We start from the raw sequence: 17896 nt of genomic DNA on the forward strand, positions 1-17896 counted from the left end.
GATGATATATATACTAAGATGGTATCTGTTCTTTCGGACATGTCCGAAAGAACAGACCATGCAGCTCGTTAGAACGAAATTACAATGAAATGAACCCCCTTAGCTGCTTACAGGCGTTGACATACGTCAACGGGGACAGATGAAAATGTGTGCCCCGACCGGGACTCGAACCCGGGACCTCCTGCTTACATGGCAGACGCTCTATCCAACTGAACCACCGAGGACACAGAGGATAGCGCGACTGCAGGGATTTATCTCTGGCACGCCTCCCGCGAAACCCACATTCTCAACGTATTGTCCCGCACTACATTCGTAGTGCCCCCGCCCATTATACTCATTACTCGCGGCGCGTTGCCGATACCCGTAAGCAGCTAAGGGTGTTCATTTCATTGTAATTTCATTCTAACGAGCTGCATGGTCACCGATGGACATGTCCGAAAGAACAGATAGATACCATCTTAGTATATATATATATATATATATATATATATATATATATATATATATATATATATATATATATATATATGTAAGGCTCACCGGCCACTTGACCATCTTCTTCTTCTGTGCGAATGCACAAACAGTGCCCGAACTCCTACGGGAATCGGCAACACGCCGCGGGTAATGAGTATAATGGGCGGGGGCACTACGAATGTAGTGTGGGACAATACGTTGAGAATGTGGGTTTCGCGGGAGGCGTGCCAGAGATAAATCCCTGCAGTCGCGCTATCCTCTGTGTCCTCAGTGGCTCAGACAGCCGACACGGTAGCTCAGCGTGTTCGGTCAGAGGGTTAGCAGCCCTCTGTAATAAAAAAAACTGAGCTAATCGATCAACAACGAACTTAAACGGATGTCTTACGACGTCCGCCCCGAGCAGATGCAATGAACAAATAAAATAAAAAAATTAAAATAAAATAAAAGGATGGATAGAGCGTCTGCCATGTAAGCAGGAGATCCCGGGTTCGAGTCCCGGTCGGGGCACACATTTTCATCTGTCCCCGCTGACGTATGTCTGCAAGCAGCTAAGGGTGTTCATTTCATTGTAACAAGATGATGAGTTTTCAGGATGCCACATCGCTTCTGGCGTCATATAACGCTGAAGTACACAACTTACTGACACTCTTCGTCACAGGAGACGAAACCTGGGTGCATCACTATGAAACAGAAAGCGAAAGACAGTCTTCAGAATGGCGACACACGTCTTCTCCAGCATAGAAGAAATTCAAGTATGAGCCCTTTGCCGGAAAGGTCCTTTTCACCCTCTTCTGGGATACGAATAGGCTGAGTTTGGAGCAGTGTCAGCAAAGGGGTTAAACAGTCGACGGTGGCCGCTACAGAGCCATGTTGAACAACGAGCTAAAGCCAGCAATAAGGAGGCGTCGCAGAGGACTTCTGTCTAGAGTCGTTCTTCTCCTTTACGACAAACTGTGCCCCCATACCACCGCTACAACTCCTGCCGTCATTAGGAGATAGAGATTTCAGGTCGTACTGCATTCCTTATATAGCTCTGATCTCGCACCTTCAGATTACCATGTTTTGGGACCCCTGAAGGGCTATCCGGAGGACGACGATTTGAAAGTGGTGATGAGGTTAAAGAAGCGGTGCATTCTTTGTTGCGGGCACCACCGAAAACCTTTTATTCGAATGGAAAAGTTATTGCAACGGAATGAGAAGTTTATCAAAATGGAGAGCTCTCTGTTCTAAAATCCCTGTTTGCGCGGTGATGACCACGCTGTTTAGCGCCCGAAAACCTCAAACCACACACACACATAAAATCTCTGTCTGTAATAATCACAGTGTCCCAAAAAATTAGCGCTCGTCCGTTCCCGATCACTTAAATCATCTCAAATCCATACTGAAAGAAAAAGAGTGGAGGTTGAAGGGAGATTGGAGCATGACTGCTTGTTAGTGGTTTGCCAAAATAAAACAGTCCTAAGTGGGAAGATTATATCTCCGCTTGGTGAAAACTCCGAGTCATTGTTGAATGAAATGGGTTTATCGTTCGTTATGAAAATTATAAGAATAAATGTAAAGCATGACTCTTTTAACGGTTTTCTTTAGCAAATCGGACCCCCCGTTTGTCAAAATCCTGGCTACGTCCTTGCATGCGACTGTCCATTGACACGGCAGTGTCTCTTAGTGGCCTCGAGCTTGTTCAGCAGTTATCACTATTCTGCAAAGCCATCGATATGCGCCATTGACAGTAGAGTGGTTAGCCTTGCCTGTCTATTCTTACCACGTCTTTATTTATTAGGTAGCTTTCTTGTACGTAGATTTTTTAATTGGTTTTATTCTATGTTCGTGATGAGGTGGAGACTTCAGATTTGAAACGTAGCTCAGAACTAGGTGATAACGCCATAGTGCTGGGGTAAGAATGACCTGCCTGCAGTAGGGGAGGGGTTGGAAGTGAAACCGTGGTGAGCAAAATGCATAACGTACGGCACCGCCTGTCCGTTTGGACTTCCTGCACGATGGTTGTGCGTAGCAGGTTGCGTCGCAGCCCCTACAGTCGCATTGTGCGCAAATTACATGCTGCACAAATGGACTGTGACAACCCATTCGATTTATTGGTGCACCACTGTTATGCCTGAGGTAATTTCTACCAAACTGTGTACACGTACCAATTGCAACCTGGAAAAATGAAACGAGTACGAGCACCTCTACGGCTGATGGTGGGAGTGAAAAGGAGTGATATAAAAGCTTAGTTCAGGGATGCCTGGAATAATTTAAACCAAATCTGGTATATGCTCATTTTAGTAAGTTTTCATTACGTAATTCGCTCTCTTGTCTGTCTGTCTGTCTATTCGCTACAAATTTCGCAATTGATATTTAAACTTCCCGATGAGCCAGAGACTTGAAACACTCTACATAGCTTTCTTGTCTGATGTATGGAAGCGGATGCTTTTTATACCACTGTCATTTCCCCCTTTTCCTGTTCCAGTCAGAAGTGGTTTACAGCAAGAACGCTTGCTGGTAAGCTTCTGTGTCATGTTGAATCTCTCTAATTTTTACCTTCACGATCTTTTCCCGAGTTATACGTAGGAAGAAGCAATATATTGACGGAGTCAGGTAAAGAGAAACTTAAATAAACCTGAAATTTGCCAAATGTCTCTATTATAATCTCCTCAATATGTTTAAAATCGATTGAAAAATTTCACACACACAATACTAAAAAGCACAGAATAATTACTTAAGTAACAATTAATTTCTAATAGACTACATTTTTAAATAGGACTAAGAAGTATAATATCATTTCTCCTCGCTCCATACAGATTCTTAATCCCCCAAATTTGTGATTGCAGATTTTTAATAGTTACTAGAAACGTGGGGCACGTGGATAAGGAGGTGAACTATATATACATGCATCATTTAGGAAGTACCACGACATGCATCAGTACTATGTACTGCACGCACTCCACGTTTTTCAAGTTCCCCACGTATTTTCATAGCTATTAAAAATTCAAAATCACGAATTTTGAGAACTGTATGGCTTTAAGGTTTTGTGTGGGGCTAGGAGAAGCTAGTTTAGACTTTCTAGTTCGATTTAAAAACGTGATATATTAAAAATTCATTATCACTTACATAATTTCCGATTCAGATCGCTTCCTGGGCTGTTTGAACACACGACTTGCTGGCACGGTAGCTCAGCGTGTTCGGTCAGAGGGTTAGCTGCCCTCTGTATTAAAAAAACTGAGTTAATGGATCAACGACAAACTGAAACGGGTGTTCTGCGACGTCCGCCCCGAGCAGATAAAAAACGAACTAAATCAGATTAAAAAAACTGGTCTCTGTGTCACCGCCAGTGCGAGTGATCAGAAACTGTGTTCTACCTACGCCGATTACAATACAAGCTGTTTATAAGAAGTGTAGACTTTAAAACTTTTTCGTTAGGTCACACAAAACAGCTGCTTCAAGGAAATAGCACGGTTTACAGACTAAATCGGACATAAATGGTAGCAAGGGAGGAAATTCCAATCTTTGAGTGCAAAATGTCATAACTATAATTAAATTTCTTCACTAACATTTACATGTGAACTTTTTCATGGATTCAAGTCTCCATTACATTATTAAATTTCCTCGTAAGTGTAGGACACCAGTTAACAAAAATAAATAAATGAAACACTTCCTCGGTTTAAGGACTAAGAGTATAATCTGTATGGTTCTGAATAAACAAGCATAAAAAAATATCATGGACATTAATCTGCAGCCTACTTTCTTTAAAAAGGTGCTCTATTAGCAAATGCGTACATGAATTAAGATAGTCTTGTAACATGTAAAACCTAGAATGCTGCCGGCCGCGGTGGTCTAGCGGTTCTGGCGCTGCAGTCCGGAACCGCGGGACTAATACGGTCGCAGGTTCGAATCCTGCCTCGTGCATGGGTGTGTGTGATGTCCTTAGGTTAGTTAGGTTTAAGTAGTTCTAGGTTCTAGGGGACTTATGACCTAAGATGTTGAGTCCCATAGTGCTCAGAGCCATTTGAACCATTTGAACCTAGAATGCTAACCAAAATTTAAACATTTATTTTAAGACTGTTAAATAGTATGGCTGATTCAAGTTATTTTCCGACTAATGACTGTTGTAATCACTTCAAATATTACTCTAATATTACGCAATAGACCACTTGAAATGTTTGTTTGCTTTGTTCAATCTGTAAGTCACACTTAGATAACAAACGTCATGGGATCGCAATATGCAGATATGCAGAGAGTGATAATATGGCGTACACAAGGCATAAAAGGGCTGTGCATTGGCGGAGCTGTCATTTGTACTCGGGTGATTCATGTGAAAAGGCTTCTGACATTAATACGGCCGCACGGGGGGAATTGACAGACTTTGAAAGCGGAATCGTAGTTGGAGCTGAAACGTCCTCTTAGAACAATTATACACGACTGTGCTTAAACTAACACACAATATTTTTTAGCGGAACGCAATCTGACTTTCAAAAATCCCTACAAAAGAATGGCCCTGACTAACATTAACCTATACCTTTCACAAATCACTTACCTCACAAAAATCTTCGTTACTCGAACTACTGCAATACGGCGAGCGCCACTACTGCCAGCTAAATAAAAGATTCAAACTACTGAAGGCACTAACTACTGATAGGCATAGTTAGCAAATGAAAGATTTTAATAGAGAACAAACAATATATTTACCTTAATAGTCATCAAAAGTCATAATATATACAGCAGCTCATGACATCCATTTTTACAAATTTCAAAACTCCGCCATTTCTCTCCCCACATCCACCACTGCTGGCGGCTCACCTCCAACTGCGCAACGCTACGCGCTGTTCACATCCAGCTGCCGCTGCCCAACACTACAATGGCAGACAACAATGCAAACTAGCCACAGACTGCACACAGCACAGCTAGTGATTTTCATACAGAGCGCTACGTAACGTTGCCAATAAGAAAACATAAACAGCCTACCTACAGAGCTATAGGCATAGGACATTCCAGTTCGGAAATCGTTACGGAATTCAGTATTCAGAGACCCACAGTGTCAAGAGTGCGCCGAGAATACCAAATTTCAGGCATTACCTCTCACCACGGGCAACACAGTGGCCTTTGCCTAGAGTTGTCAGTGCTAACACACAAGCAACACTGAGATAAATAAGAGCAGAAATCAAGGTGGGACTTGCGACGAACGTATTCGTTAGGACAGTGCGGCGAAATTTAGCGTTGATGGGCTCTGGCAGCAGACGACCGACGCGAGTGGCTTTGCTAACAGCACGACATCGCCTGCAGCGCCTGTCCTGGGCTCGTGACCATATCTGTTGGACCCCAGACGACTGGAAAACCGTAGCCAGGTCGATGAGCCCCGATTTAAGCTGGTAAGAGCTGATGACAGGGTTCGAGTGTGGCGCAGACCTCACGAAGTCGTTGACCTAAGTTATCAAAAAGGCACTGTGCAAGCTGGTGGTGGCTCCATAATAATGTGGCCTGTGTTAACATCGAATGGACTGGGCTGTCTGGTCCAGTAGAATCGACCATTGATTGGAAATGGTTGTGTTCGGCTACCTGAAAACCATTTGCAGCCATTCATGGACTTCACGTCCCTAAACAACGATGAATTTTTAATAGATGCCAATGCACCATGCCGCTGGGACACAACTGTTCGCTACTGGTGTGAAGAACATTCAAGCGAATGGTTTGTGCCCCAGACCACCTGACATGAATGCCATCGATCGTTTATGGGATATAATCGAGAAGTCGGCTCGTGCACAAAGTTCTGCACCAGCAACACTTCCGCAATTATGGACAGCTATAGAGGCAGCGTGTCTCAGTATTTCTGCAGGGGACTTCTAATGACTTAATGCATCCCTCCAGTTCTCTAGAATTACACTACTGGCCATTAACATTGCTACACCACGAAGATGACGTGCTACAGACGCGAAATTTAACCGACAGGAAGGAGATGCTGTGATATGCAAATAATTAGTTTTTCAGAGCATTCACATTAGGTTGGCGCCGGTGGCGACACCTACAACGTGCTGACATAAGGAAAGTTTCCAACCGATTTCTCATACACAAATAGCAGTTGACCGGCGTTGCCTGGAGAAACGTTGTTGTGATGCCTCGTGTAAGGAGGAGAAATGCGTACCATCACGTTTCCGACTTTGATAAAGGTCGGATTGTAGCCTGTCGCGATTGCGGTTTAGCGTATCGCGACATTGCTGCTCGCGTTGGCCGAGATCCAATGACTGTTAGCAGAATATGGAATCGGTGGGTTCAGGAGGGTAATACGGAACGCAGTGCTGGATCCCAACGGCCTCGTATCACTAGCAGTCGAGATGACAGGCACCTTATCCGCATGGCTGTAACGGATCGTGCAGCCACGTCTCGATCCCTGAGTCAACAGGTGGGGACGTTTGCAAGACAACAACCATCTGCACGAACAGTTCGACGACGCTTGCAGCAGCATGGACTATCAGCTCGGAGATCGTGGCTGCGGTTACCATTGACGCTGCATCACAGACAGGAGCGTCTGCGATGGTGTACTCAACGACGAAACTGGGTGCACGAATGGCAAAACGTCATTTTTTCGGATGAATCCAGGTTCTGTTTACAGCATCATGTTGGTCGGATCCGTGTTTGGTGACATCGCGGTGAACGCACACTGGAAGCGTGTATTCGTCATCGACGTACTGGCGTATCACCCGGCGTGATGGTATGGGGTGCCATTGGTTACACGTCTCGATCACCTCTTGTTCGCATTGACGGCACTTTGAACAGTGGACGTTACATTTCAGATGTGTTCCGACCCGTGGCTCTACCCTTCATTTGATCCCTGCGAAACCCTACGTATCAGCAGGGTAATGCACGACCGCATGTTCGACTGATGCCCTGGCCAGCACATTCTCCAGATATCTCACCAACTGAAAACGTCTGGTCAATGGTGGCCGAGCAACTGGCTCGTCACAACACTCCAGTCACTACTCTTGATGAACTGTGGTATCGTGTTGAAGTTGCATGGGCAGCTGTACATGTACACGCCATCCAAGCTCTGTTTGACTCAATGCCCAGGCGTATCAAGGCCGTTATTACGGCCAGAGGTGGTTGTTCTGGGTACTGATTTCTCAGGATCTACGCACCCAAATTGCATGAAAATGTAATCACATGTCAGTTCTAGTATAATATATTTGTCGAATGAATACCCGTTTATCATCTGCATTTATTCTTGGTGTAGCAATTTTAATGGCCAATAGTGTATTTCAGTGTCCCAGGCCTCTAGATGTCCACTAAATTTTAGAATTTCTGCTTTGGGACTGTCTTCACCCTGGGGATTTGTTGTGTTTTAGCAGTTGTTAATGATATCGTTAGTTGAAGATTTTCGAATTTTCATTTGAAATAATATCATAGAATTCCAGGCGTTTGGTCGGTTTTTCACAGTTCAATAGCTTCTCAAAACGTGCTGCAAGTAGCTTACACTTTTCTTCATCGTTAAGGGTGAATTCTCCATTTCCTTTCCTGAAGCATAGCGATTACGGAATGTAAAAATGTACCCAGACACAGTTTACTTGAACGTTTTGCCGTAGTCTCTTTTACAACATTATTTTAAGTGTGCCTCTATAGTTTCAAGTTGCTCCTTTTGAAAGCACCTTTTTTGTACTCTAATAATTTTACCTGTTCGCTTCTTCTCAAACTGACAGATTTACCAATTACTGCCTGTTTTCCTGCTATACCAGTTGTTCTGAACTTTCTTTCTTCATCTGCTTCTTCACGTTTATTATTCCACCATCTGTGCTTTCTCTGATTGTTCTCTGGAGCTATTTGAAATGCAATATGCGTAATTGTTTCTGTACAGTTGTTGACATCACTATTCACTTTCTTCAGCATCTTTTCAAAGTCACAATCATTTTTCTTCAAAGTTTTGCTATTAACTCTCTTACTCATACTGTTTATCTCATGATTTTGTGTTTTGGAATAAATGTCATGTGTATCTCAGTTGGATAGTTATCTGAATCAACTTCCATTTGTCTATTGACTATAATGTTCTTAATTTCTTAAAAATTGTGTCTGGAGAAGATGACATGACCAGTTTCAAACCTTCCCAAGTTTGGGTGTGGTGACACTAATCTCGAGTCATTTGTGTTTGTTCTCTTATGTGCTGGATAGTTTCTGATAACTTTTCGGAATGATTTCTCCTTACACAGTTGGGCGCTGAAGTCTCCCAACAATATTATTATGTTGTTCTTGTGAACTTTTTTAACAGCCTGATTTCCAGGTCCAAACAGAATTTTTCTACCTTGTCAGGGTTAATCTTGTTGTCGTCATGGTCTGTTATACGTATCACTTATAATATAAGGTTTTACGTAAAGGTAATACTAATACAGTTATAAACAGCAATATAGTATTTGCAGAACTTTAGAATCTGAAGATACGTTGTTGGAGTAGCCACGAAGTGTAGTACATGGATCAATATGAAAATGATTAGCACCTCAGTGCTGCCGCATAAAGTAGCTAGAAGTAACGCCATCTACATTCTGTATGTAAGGATACCCTGCGTAACTGGTTTCTCATTCACATATCTCAGTCAATTATTGGTTGTTTACGAGAAGAGCGTGTTATGCCTAGGGACACGAAAATTTCGCAAAAACCATAGCCCGAAAAATAACGTAAAATTAGCGTTTTTAGCGAAATAACGCGAAAATGACGATTTTTTTACGAGAGGATTTCGAAATCTGTATTTTTGGCGTATAAAATTGTTGGAAATCTGAGGACAATAGTTTATTAATATCCGTAACTATATTGAATGTTATAATTGCATTTTGCCTTCTAATCTCCTCAAAGATGAGGTCCGTTTATAATCTTCAGTTCATTTGCTGCGTGACGAACTTGTATGTACCGACGAAAGTAGCACCTAAATGAGCAAAAATAAAACGGAATTTCGCAGGAAAACAATATCGAACTAGAAAAAAACACTGAGTTTGACCAAAAAACACCGAATTTGGAAAAATAAGCATTAAATTTGGCAAAAACTTCGGATTTGAAGTCCTTGAACCACCTATACACTGCTGCTAAAGGTAGTGCATATTCACCGTACACTTGCTGCAATTTTTCTTAAGTTTTAGTTGGTGTGTGGTTTAACATCGTAATTGGTAATCACGAAGTAGATGCTGGTAAGGAATTCTGCTACTTAGGCAGCAAAATAACGCATGACGGACGGAGCAGGGAGGACGTAAAAAGCAGAGTAGCACTTGGAAAGAGGGCATTCTTGGCCGAAAGAAGTCTACTAATAACAAACATAGGTCTTAATATGAGGAGGAAATTTCTGAGAATGTACACTTGCAGCACAGCATTGTATGGCAGTGCGACGTGGGCTGTGGGAAAGCCGGAACAGAAGAAAATAGAAACATTTCAGATGTGGTGCTAGAGTAGAATTTATTAAAATTAGCTCCGCAGAACCGGCGAGGAAAGGAATATATGTAAAACACTGACAAGAAAAAGAGGTAGAATGACAGGTCATGTCTTAAGATACCAGGGAATAACTTCCGTGGTACCAGAGGGAGCATTAGAGGATGAAAACTGTAGAGGGAGTCAGAGATTGGGGTACACCCAGCAAATAACTTAGGACATAGGTTGCAAGTGCAACACTGAGATGGAAACGTCAGCATAGGAATTCATAGCGGGCCTCGTAAACCCAGTCGAAGATTGACGACTCAAAAACAAAATTAATAAGTAAAATAAAAGCTAAATGTGATCACCATCAGAGTACGGAGGGTCATACAGCAAACATTGCAAAGAGGGTCTGCAAAATATAGGATTAGCACCAACCTACCGATACAAGAGTGCTTTCCCTATGGACACGATAAATAAAAAAACGCTCTTTTCAAATATACATGACGCAGATAGGAAACTATGACGGAAACTATAGGATCAAAACAGTCTTAATCTTTGTTGATCAGCCCTCGCACCTTAAAAACACTAAGTAGGTAACTTTCAGTCTTTTGAGATGTAATAAGTTTTGCGTTCTACTTGTGAAATTTACTTCTTGAGTAAGACACGTTTTCAAATTCACCAAAATCAATTACATCCAAACTTATGAGTTCTGAATCTCGCCCTCTTTTCGAATGGTTCGAACACCCATGCCAAAAACCGACGGCACAGTACATATTTGTTTACACAAGTGTTTCACTAATTGCGAGATGGAAAGAGTGCACCTGTCCGTAGACACAGCGACTGACAATTCCCCTAATATTATTAATCAGCAACAGAAGGCTTATTCTTGAATTCTGCATTTATTTATATAGCAGTTCATATTAACCGAAGGTTCAGAGCAGAAATAGCAATGGCTGGAGGGGGAAATAAACATTCCTTGCTTACTTCCGGCACCTTCACCTTTCGCTCTAGGCCTCAGTCGGTAGAAATCAGTAAAAATCGGAATCCTTCGGGCAATAACGTAATTGCTTTATCCATTGGTCGACGATCTTTAGCGAAGTAACAGCAAGTACTCCATTGTTAAAAATGAACGAGCTGTGTACTTGGCAGTTGTCTGAAGCACGCGCACTGTTTCAACACAAACCATGTTACCGTCAGAAATACAGGGTCCGGCACGGATGAGTTACGTTTTAGAGTCCACCATAGCTTCAGTTGTGGGGAACCAGCGCATGCGCAGTGGTTGATATACTCGTACGTTCATTACACTGGTCAACAGCCATTTTGCATCTGGGATTTAATACATCAGCTAGTATATATTTTGGTGTGTAGAATCCGAATATACCTTTCAAAATGTTCTAGCACTTACCATTTTTCAGTTTTTAAAAGTTTTTTATTTTTCGTATTCAGTATTTCGCTTTTCGCTGTCCTTCTGTTTTTATGTTTAATTGTTTGTGTTTGATTTGCAGAGGAGAGCTAGAAGATGTACAAATCGTCAGTAAATGATTGGTGTGGTAATCCAGTGGTGTGAAAGAGCTCCTCAGTGAGTGTTCCATGTGAAAAATAGTACAAACTTTTTGTGTTTAAAACTTACACTAAGAAAAATGGCAACTAGTAAATCTCGTTGCTGTCTAAATCACCCCGACAACTTTTGTTATGTGTTTGGGAAATTTACTCCAAAAGCCCAAAGAAAACCAATCACTGATTTGGTAAAGAAGGCTATAAGTTGTATTTTGATTGTCCTGTTGGTGATCAAGATAAAAATTTAGCACCTCATATTGCCTGTATAACCTGTACTACAACCTTATCCGAGTGGTTGAAAGAAAAACGCCGAACCATACCATTCGCTGTTCCGACGGTGTGGTGTGAGCCATTATTCAGACGATTATTCAGACCATTACTCAGACAGTTGCTTCTGTCTTACAAATATTTCGGGACAGTCAAACAAAACTAGACATAAAATAAAGTATCCAAATTTATCTTCAGTGCATTTTCCTGTGCCCCATGATGAGGGGTTGCCTGTTCCTGTATGTAACTTGAAAGCCACGGAACCAGACACCATGTCAAGTGAATCAGAAAGTATTGAACATATAGAAAAATACTGCCCTCGGTATCATGACACTTCGCCTCAGCTCTTTAATCAAAAGGAATTGAACAATTTGGTTCGCGATGTAAAACTTTCGAAACAGCAAGCTGAACTAGTGGGGTCGAGACTGCAACAACGGATCCTTCTTCTAGCTCCAGGGACAAAAATTTCCTGTTTCAGATCAAGAGATGCTTCCTTCGCTCAATATTACGATATGCGGATTCAATGTGCGTATGTAGAGATTTCAGTGGTCTGATGGTGCAGATAGGTGTACAACATAATCCACAGGAGTGGCGACTGTTTATTGACTCCAGTAAAACCAGCTTTAAAGCAGTACTACTGCATAATAGCAATGCATTTCCATCGGTACCTTTGGCTTACGCAGTAGACATGAAAGAAACTTATGAAACCATGGCTTTGCTGCTAGAGGCAATCAAATATAAGGATCATGAATGGCAGCTCTGCTGTGATTTAAAATTTGTTGCTCTCCTTGCAGGTTTACAGGCTGGATTCACGAAATACTGCTGCTTTTTGTGCCTTTGGGACAGCCGTGACACCAAGAACCACTATACAGTCAAGGAATGGCCTATAAGGACGTCATATGTTTCTGGAAATGTAAATGTGAACAATACCTCATTGGTTGAGCCCGATAAAATCATTTTGCCTCCCCTTCATATCAAGTCGGGCATTGTGAGAATTTTGTAAAAGCTTTGGATAAAGAAGGTGAGGCCCTCAATCACTTAAAAGAAAAGTTCCCCAAATTACGTGAGGCAGAGCTGAAAGAGGGTATATTTGCTGGACCCCAAATAAGAAAATTGCTGAAAGATCCAACCTGTGGTACCAAACTCACAGATATCCAATAAGCTGCTTGGTCTTCTTTTAAAGCAATTGTGAAGGGCTTTTTGGGTAACAGAAAATACAAAAATACGTTACCATTGTGAATGATCTGTCGGACAACTGTAAGAACATGGGGTGTAGAATGTCCCTTAAAATTCACTTTTTACATTCTCACCTTGATTTCTTCCCGGAAAATTTGGGAGCCGTAAGCGATGAGCATGGTGAATGCTTTCACCAAGACATTCTTACCATGAAACACCGTTACCAAGGCCATTGGAACCCTTCGATGATGGGTGACTACTGCTGCGGTCTTGTTAGGAAGAGTGATGAAACGGCAAACAAAAGAAGAGCTCCGTCGTTGCATTTTTCAAAAACCAAAGACGATTAAAGATGAAAATATCTTCTGAACTAATTTGGATCTCTTATTGACATCATGCCCATACATACATACAAAATAGTATTGATTTCAAACTTTCTAAATATGTATTTTTTTTACTTAATTGTACCAATTTTCGCTATTACCATTTTTTATTCTGTTGTATGTCTAGGTAATGTGATGTCATAGAGAAAAACCGATTTTACCAGCGTATTCAGCACCCCAAAATTATGTAAATCCACCCATTTACAAACCAGATGCAGAAAAAAGTTTAAATTTGTTAACTACGTTCATTAACTGCCATCTCAGCAGTCATGGAGCCTTGATCAATTGAACAACGCGTCTTTCTTTACGACACCTTTGTTGCAACCGGTCATTCAGTGGTGCAGACGCAGTAACGATTCCGAAGTCACTTCAGTGTTGGTCGACAAGGTGCTGTACCATTCGCCCAGTAACAATAAAGTGGTTCAACAACTTCACAACGAGAGCAACGGCGAGAACTGGAACAATTAGGGGTGGTGTTCTGACAGAACAGCAGAAACATTGAGAAAGTTCGACAAGCTGTGGAGACCAGTCCTCGGCGTTCAGCGGTACGACGTGCTCGCACTTTGCGCGTTTCAAACAGGTCAGCTCGTCGCATTTTGCGCTTTGACATCCACTTTCACACTTTTAAAATCGTGATGGTTCAACAACTAAAGCAAAGTGCATATGTACGGTGACGTATGTTCACAGAAAGGATGCTGGAAGCCTTGGAAAATGACAGTATTTTCATTTCTCGGAGTCTGTGAACAAACAAATTTCCGTCACTGGACGGAAAATAATCCACAGGAACTCCACGAGAGCGATAAAGTAAATGTATGGTGCGGATTATCCCGATCTGGCGTCATTGGACCCCCCTTTTTCCGAGAAAATGGACACACTGTGATGCCAACTCACAGTGTTACTTCAAAGGACGTCGCGAAACTTTTTTATGCCAGAATTTAGAAGATATCAGATTCGCATCGATACTTATGTGTTTCAACAGATTGGGGACACTTCCCATATCTCAACCACACATGGCTTTTCTAAAGGAACACTTCCCCAAAAAAATGGCTCTGAGCACTATGGGACTCAACTTCTGAGGTCATTAGTCCCCTAGAACTTAGAACTACTTTAACTAACCTAAGGACATCACACACATTCATGCCCGAGGCAGGATTCGAACCTGCGACCGTAGCGGTCGCGCGGTTCGAGGCTGTAGCGCCTAGAACCGCTCGGCCACTCCGGCCGGCCAACACTTTCCAGGTCGCCTCATTTCTTTGCTTGGGGATGTGGAGCGGTCTCCTCGATTTACAGATCTTCCTCGGTGTCACTATTTGTTACGGGGCTACATCTACATCTACATGATTACTCTGCAATTCACATTTAAGTGCTTGGCAGAGGGTTCGTCGAACCACAATCATACTATCTCTCTACCATTCCACTCCCGAACAGCGCGCGGGAAAAACGAACACCTAAACCCTTCTGTTCGAGCTCTGATTTCTCTTATTTCATTTTGATGATCATTCCTACCTATGTAGGTTGGGCTCAACAAAATATTTTCGCATTCGGAAGAGAAAGTTGGTGACTGAAATTTCGTAAATAGATCTCGCCGCGACGAAAAACGTCTCTGCTGTAATGACTTCCATCCCAATTCGTGTATCATATCTGCCACGCTCTCTCCCCTACTACGTGATAATACAAAACGAGCTGCCCTTTTTTGCATCCTTTCGATGTCCTCCGTCAGTCCAACCTGGTAAGGATCCCACACCGCGCAGCAATATTCTAACAGAGGACGAACGAGTGTAGTGTAAGCTGTCTCTTTAGTGGACTTGTTGCATCTTCTAAGTGTCCTCCCAATGAAACGCAACCTTTGGCTCGCCTTCCCCACAATATTATCTATGTGGTCTTTGCAACTGAAGTTGTTTGTAATTTTAACACCTAGGTACTTAGTTGAATTGACAGCCTTGAGAATTGTACTATTTATCGAGTAATCGAATTCCAACGGATTTCTTTTGGAACTCATGTGAATCACCTCACACTTTTCGTTATTTAGCGTCAACTGCCACCTGCCACACCATACAGCAATCTTTTCTAAATCGCTTTGCAACTGATACTGGTCTTCGGATGACCTTACTAGACGGCAAATTACAGCATCATCTGCTACCTGAAATCTCGACTTTATATTGAAAAACCACGGACTTTTGAAGCTTTTTGAGAAGTCATTATTCGAGAAATTCCCCTTACTTTGCTTGAAAGATGTATGGACAGTTTTTCCACTCGCCTGCAGCAGTGCCTGGACAAGAATGGCCGCCACTCGCATGATGTCATTTTTCGCACCTGATTTGTATTGGATTCTTGTTTGTGTTTTATGATTGTTAAATGGTATTGTATTTATAATCTTTGAGAAATATAAAAATTGAAATTTATTTTTAAAAAGTTTTTTAAAGTGTAACATCTCCCTGCCGAACCTTGTATGTCTACATCTACAACTACATCTACATCCATACTCCTCAAGCCACCTGACGGTGTGTGGCGGAGGGTATCTTGAGTACCTCTATCGGTTCTCCCTTCTATTCCAGTCTCGTATTGTTCGTGGAAACAAGGATTGTCAGTATGCCTCTGTGTGGGCTCTAATCCCTCTGATTTAATCCTCATGGTCTCTTCGCGAGATATGCGTAAGAGGGAGCAATATACTGCTTGAGTCTTCGGTGAAGGTATGTTCTCGAAACTTTACCAAAAGCCCGTACCGAGCTACTGAGCGTCTCTCCTGCAGAGTCTTCCACTGGAGTTTATCTATCATCTCCGTAACGCTTTCGCGATTACTAAATGATCCTGCAACGAAGCGCGCCGCTCTCCGCTGGATCCTCTCTATCTCTTCTATCAACCCAATCTGGTACGGATCCCACACTGCTGAGCAGTATTCAAGCAGTGGGCGAACAAGCGTACTGTAACCTACTTCCATTCTTCCAATGAATCTCAGTCTGGCATCTGCTTTACCGACGATCAACTTTATATGACCATTCCATTTTAAATCACTCCTAATGCGTGCTCCCAGATAATTTATGGAATTAACTGCTTCCAGTTGCTGACCTGCTATACTGTAATGCTAAATGATAAGGGATCTATCTTTCTATGTCTTCGCAGCACATTACACTTGTCTACATTGAAATTCAATTGCCATTCCCTGCACCATGCGTCAATTCGCTGCAGATCCTCCTGCATTTCAGTACAATTTTCCAGTGTTACAACCTCTCGATATACCACAGCATCATCCGCAAAAAGCCTCAGTGAACTTCCGATGTCATCCACAAGGTCATTTATGTATATTGTGAATAGCAACGGTCCTACGATACTCCCCTGCGGCACACCTGAAATCACTCTTACTTCGGAAGACTTCTCTCCATTGAGAATGACATGCTGCGTTCTGTTATCTGGGAACTCTTCAATCCAATCACACAATTGGTCTGATAGTCCATATGCTCTTACTTTGTTCATTAAACGACTGTGGGGAACTGTATCGAACGCCTTGCGGAAGCCAAGAAACACGGCATCTACCCGGGAACCCGTGTCTACGGCCCTCTGAGTCTCGTGGACGAATAGCGCGAGCTGGGTTTCACACGATCGTCTTTTTCGAAACCCATTTGGCATTAGTCGCTTATGATGCTACTGAGTTTACAGTTGCGGGTCGATAGAGAGCACATTTTTCGTAGACTGAACGTACGAACTCGAAGGATAGGGGTTCTCAAGCACCTCTCTCGGTTAATTCATAAACCACCTTGTTTCTTTTTTCTTCAGTCAGACTGTATCTATGGCCTTGCGGGGAACCCATGTCGGTGCCCCATCGATAGGGCTCTGAACGCAACAGTCGTAATCAGTATCCGACTTGTCTCTCAGCGCCGGCGGCAGCGGCGCACGCCTCCGCCGGGGGCGGCGTTGGGGGTGGCGCCCGGCCGAAGCCGCGGCTGACGCGCCAGGCGGCCGTGCAGCACGAGGACTCGTGCCCCGCGCTCGGCAGCGTCTTCGGCGTCGGCTCCGGCGGCGGGGGCGGTGGTGGCGGGGGCGGCGGCGAGACGCTGCCCGGCTCCCCAGGGCGACTGACGGTGCGCTTCCTTGCCACCATACCCTCCGCCGCCGAGCCGGAGACCAGCACCAGCTGCCACGCCGACGCCGACGGTGACGGTGACACCGGAGGTGGCGGTGACGCGGACGTCGACGGTGAGCGAGAGGCGGACCCCGACGCCGATGACGAGGATGGCGACGGAGGCGCGACCGCCTCCCTGCTTGGGGGCCCCAGTGTGGGGGCGGGCACGCCCTGCTACGCCGTGCTGCACTGCAGCCCGCCGCACACCACAAAGGTACGTGACACACGTCCGCTGCTCACTGTCTAATGGTTAGCTCTCCATCACGCACGTGATTTTGCGCTTTCAGCGCTCTCCGGTGTCAGTTGTCGGCTTTATTTGGATCACAAACAATACAATTTGATAACGAGAATGAACGCGCCTGTAATTCCTACGTTAACTCTATTAAAACGCACGTTTCCTCTCTTGAACAAATGCTAGTCATGTTGTTTTGTCTGCGGTATATTAAATAGAAACTTCGATATGCCTCTGCATCAAGCAAGACAAAAAGGAAAGATGTATGTTCAGTCAGCAAGGTCAGTGTCCGTAAGACCAAAAAAACACACTCCTGACAGA

At 43.4% G+C, this 17896-nt stretch overlaps 1 protein-coding gene and 1 non-coding gene across 2 annotated transcripts in view; one reads left to right on the forward strand and one right to left on the reverse strand.

Moving 5' to 3' along the window:
- Window positions 1-17590, forward strand: part of LOC126095461 (leucine-rich repeat-containing G-protein coupled receptor 5-like) — a 1115085-nt gene extending 1097495 nt beyond the window's left edge. Inside the window, exons 22-24 of the mRNA XM_049910253.1 lie at window positions 17159-17218; window positions 17273-17348; window positions 17427-17590. Coding sequence (XP_049766210.1) covers window positions 17159-17218; window positions 17273-17348; window positions 17427-17590 — 300 coding nt within the window. The remainder of the gene's footprint in view (window positions 1-17158; window positions 17219-17272; window positions 17349-17426) is intronic.
- Trnat-ugu (transfer RNA threonine (anticodon UGU)) lies at window positions 151-224 on the reverse strand. The gene has a single exon. It is a non-coding gene; the product is annotated as a tRNA-Thr (tRNA).
- Window positions 17591-17896: the final 306 nt, after the last annotated feature.

Source organism: Schistocerca cancellata, chromosome 8 (assembly GCF_023864275.1).
Source record: "Schistocerca cancellata isolate TAMUIC-IGC-003103 chromosome 8, iqSchCanc2.1, whole genome shotgun sequence".
NCBI classification, from domain to species: domain Eukaryota; kingdom Metazoa; phylum Arthropoda; class Insecta; order Orthoptera; family Acrididae; genus Schistocerca; species Schistocerca cancellata.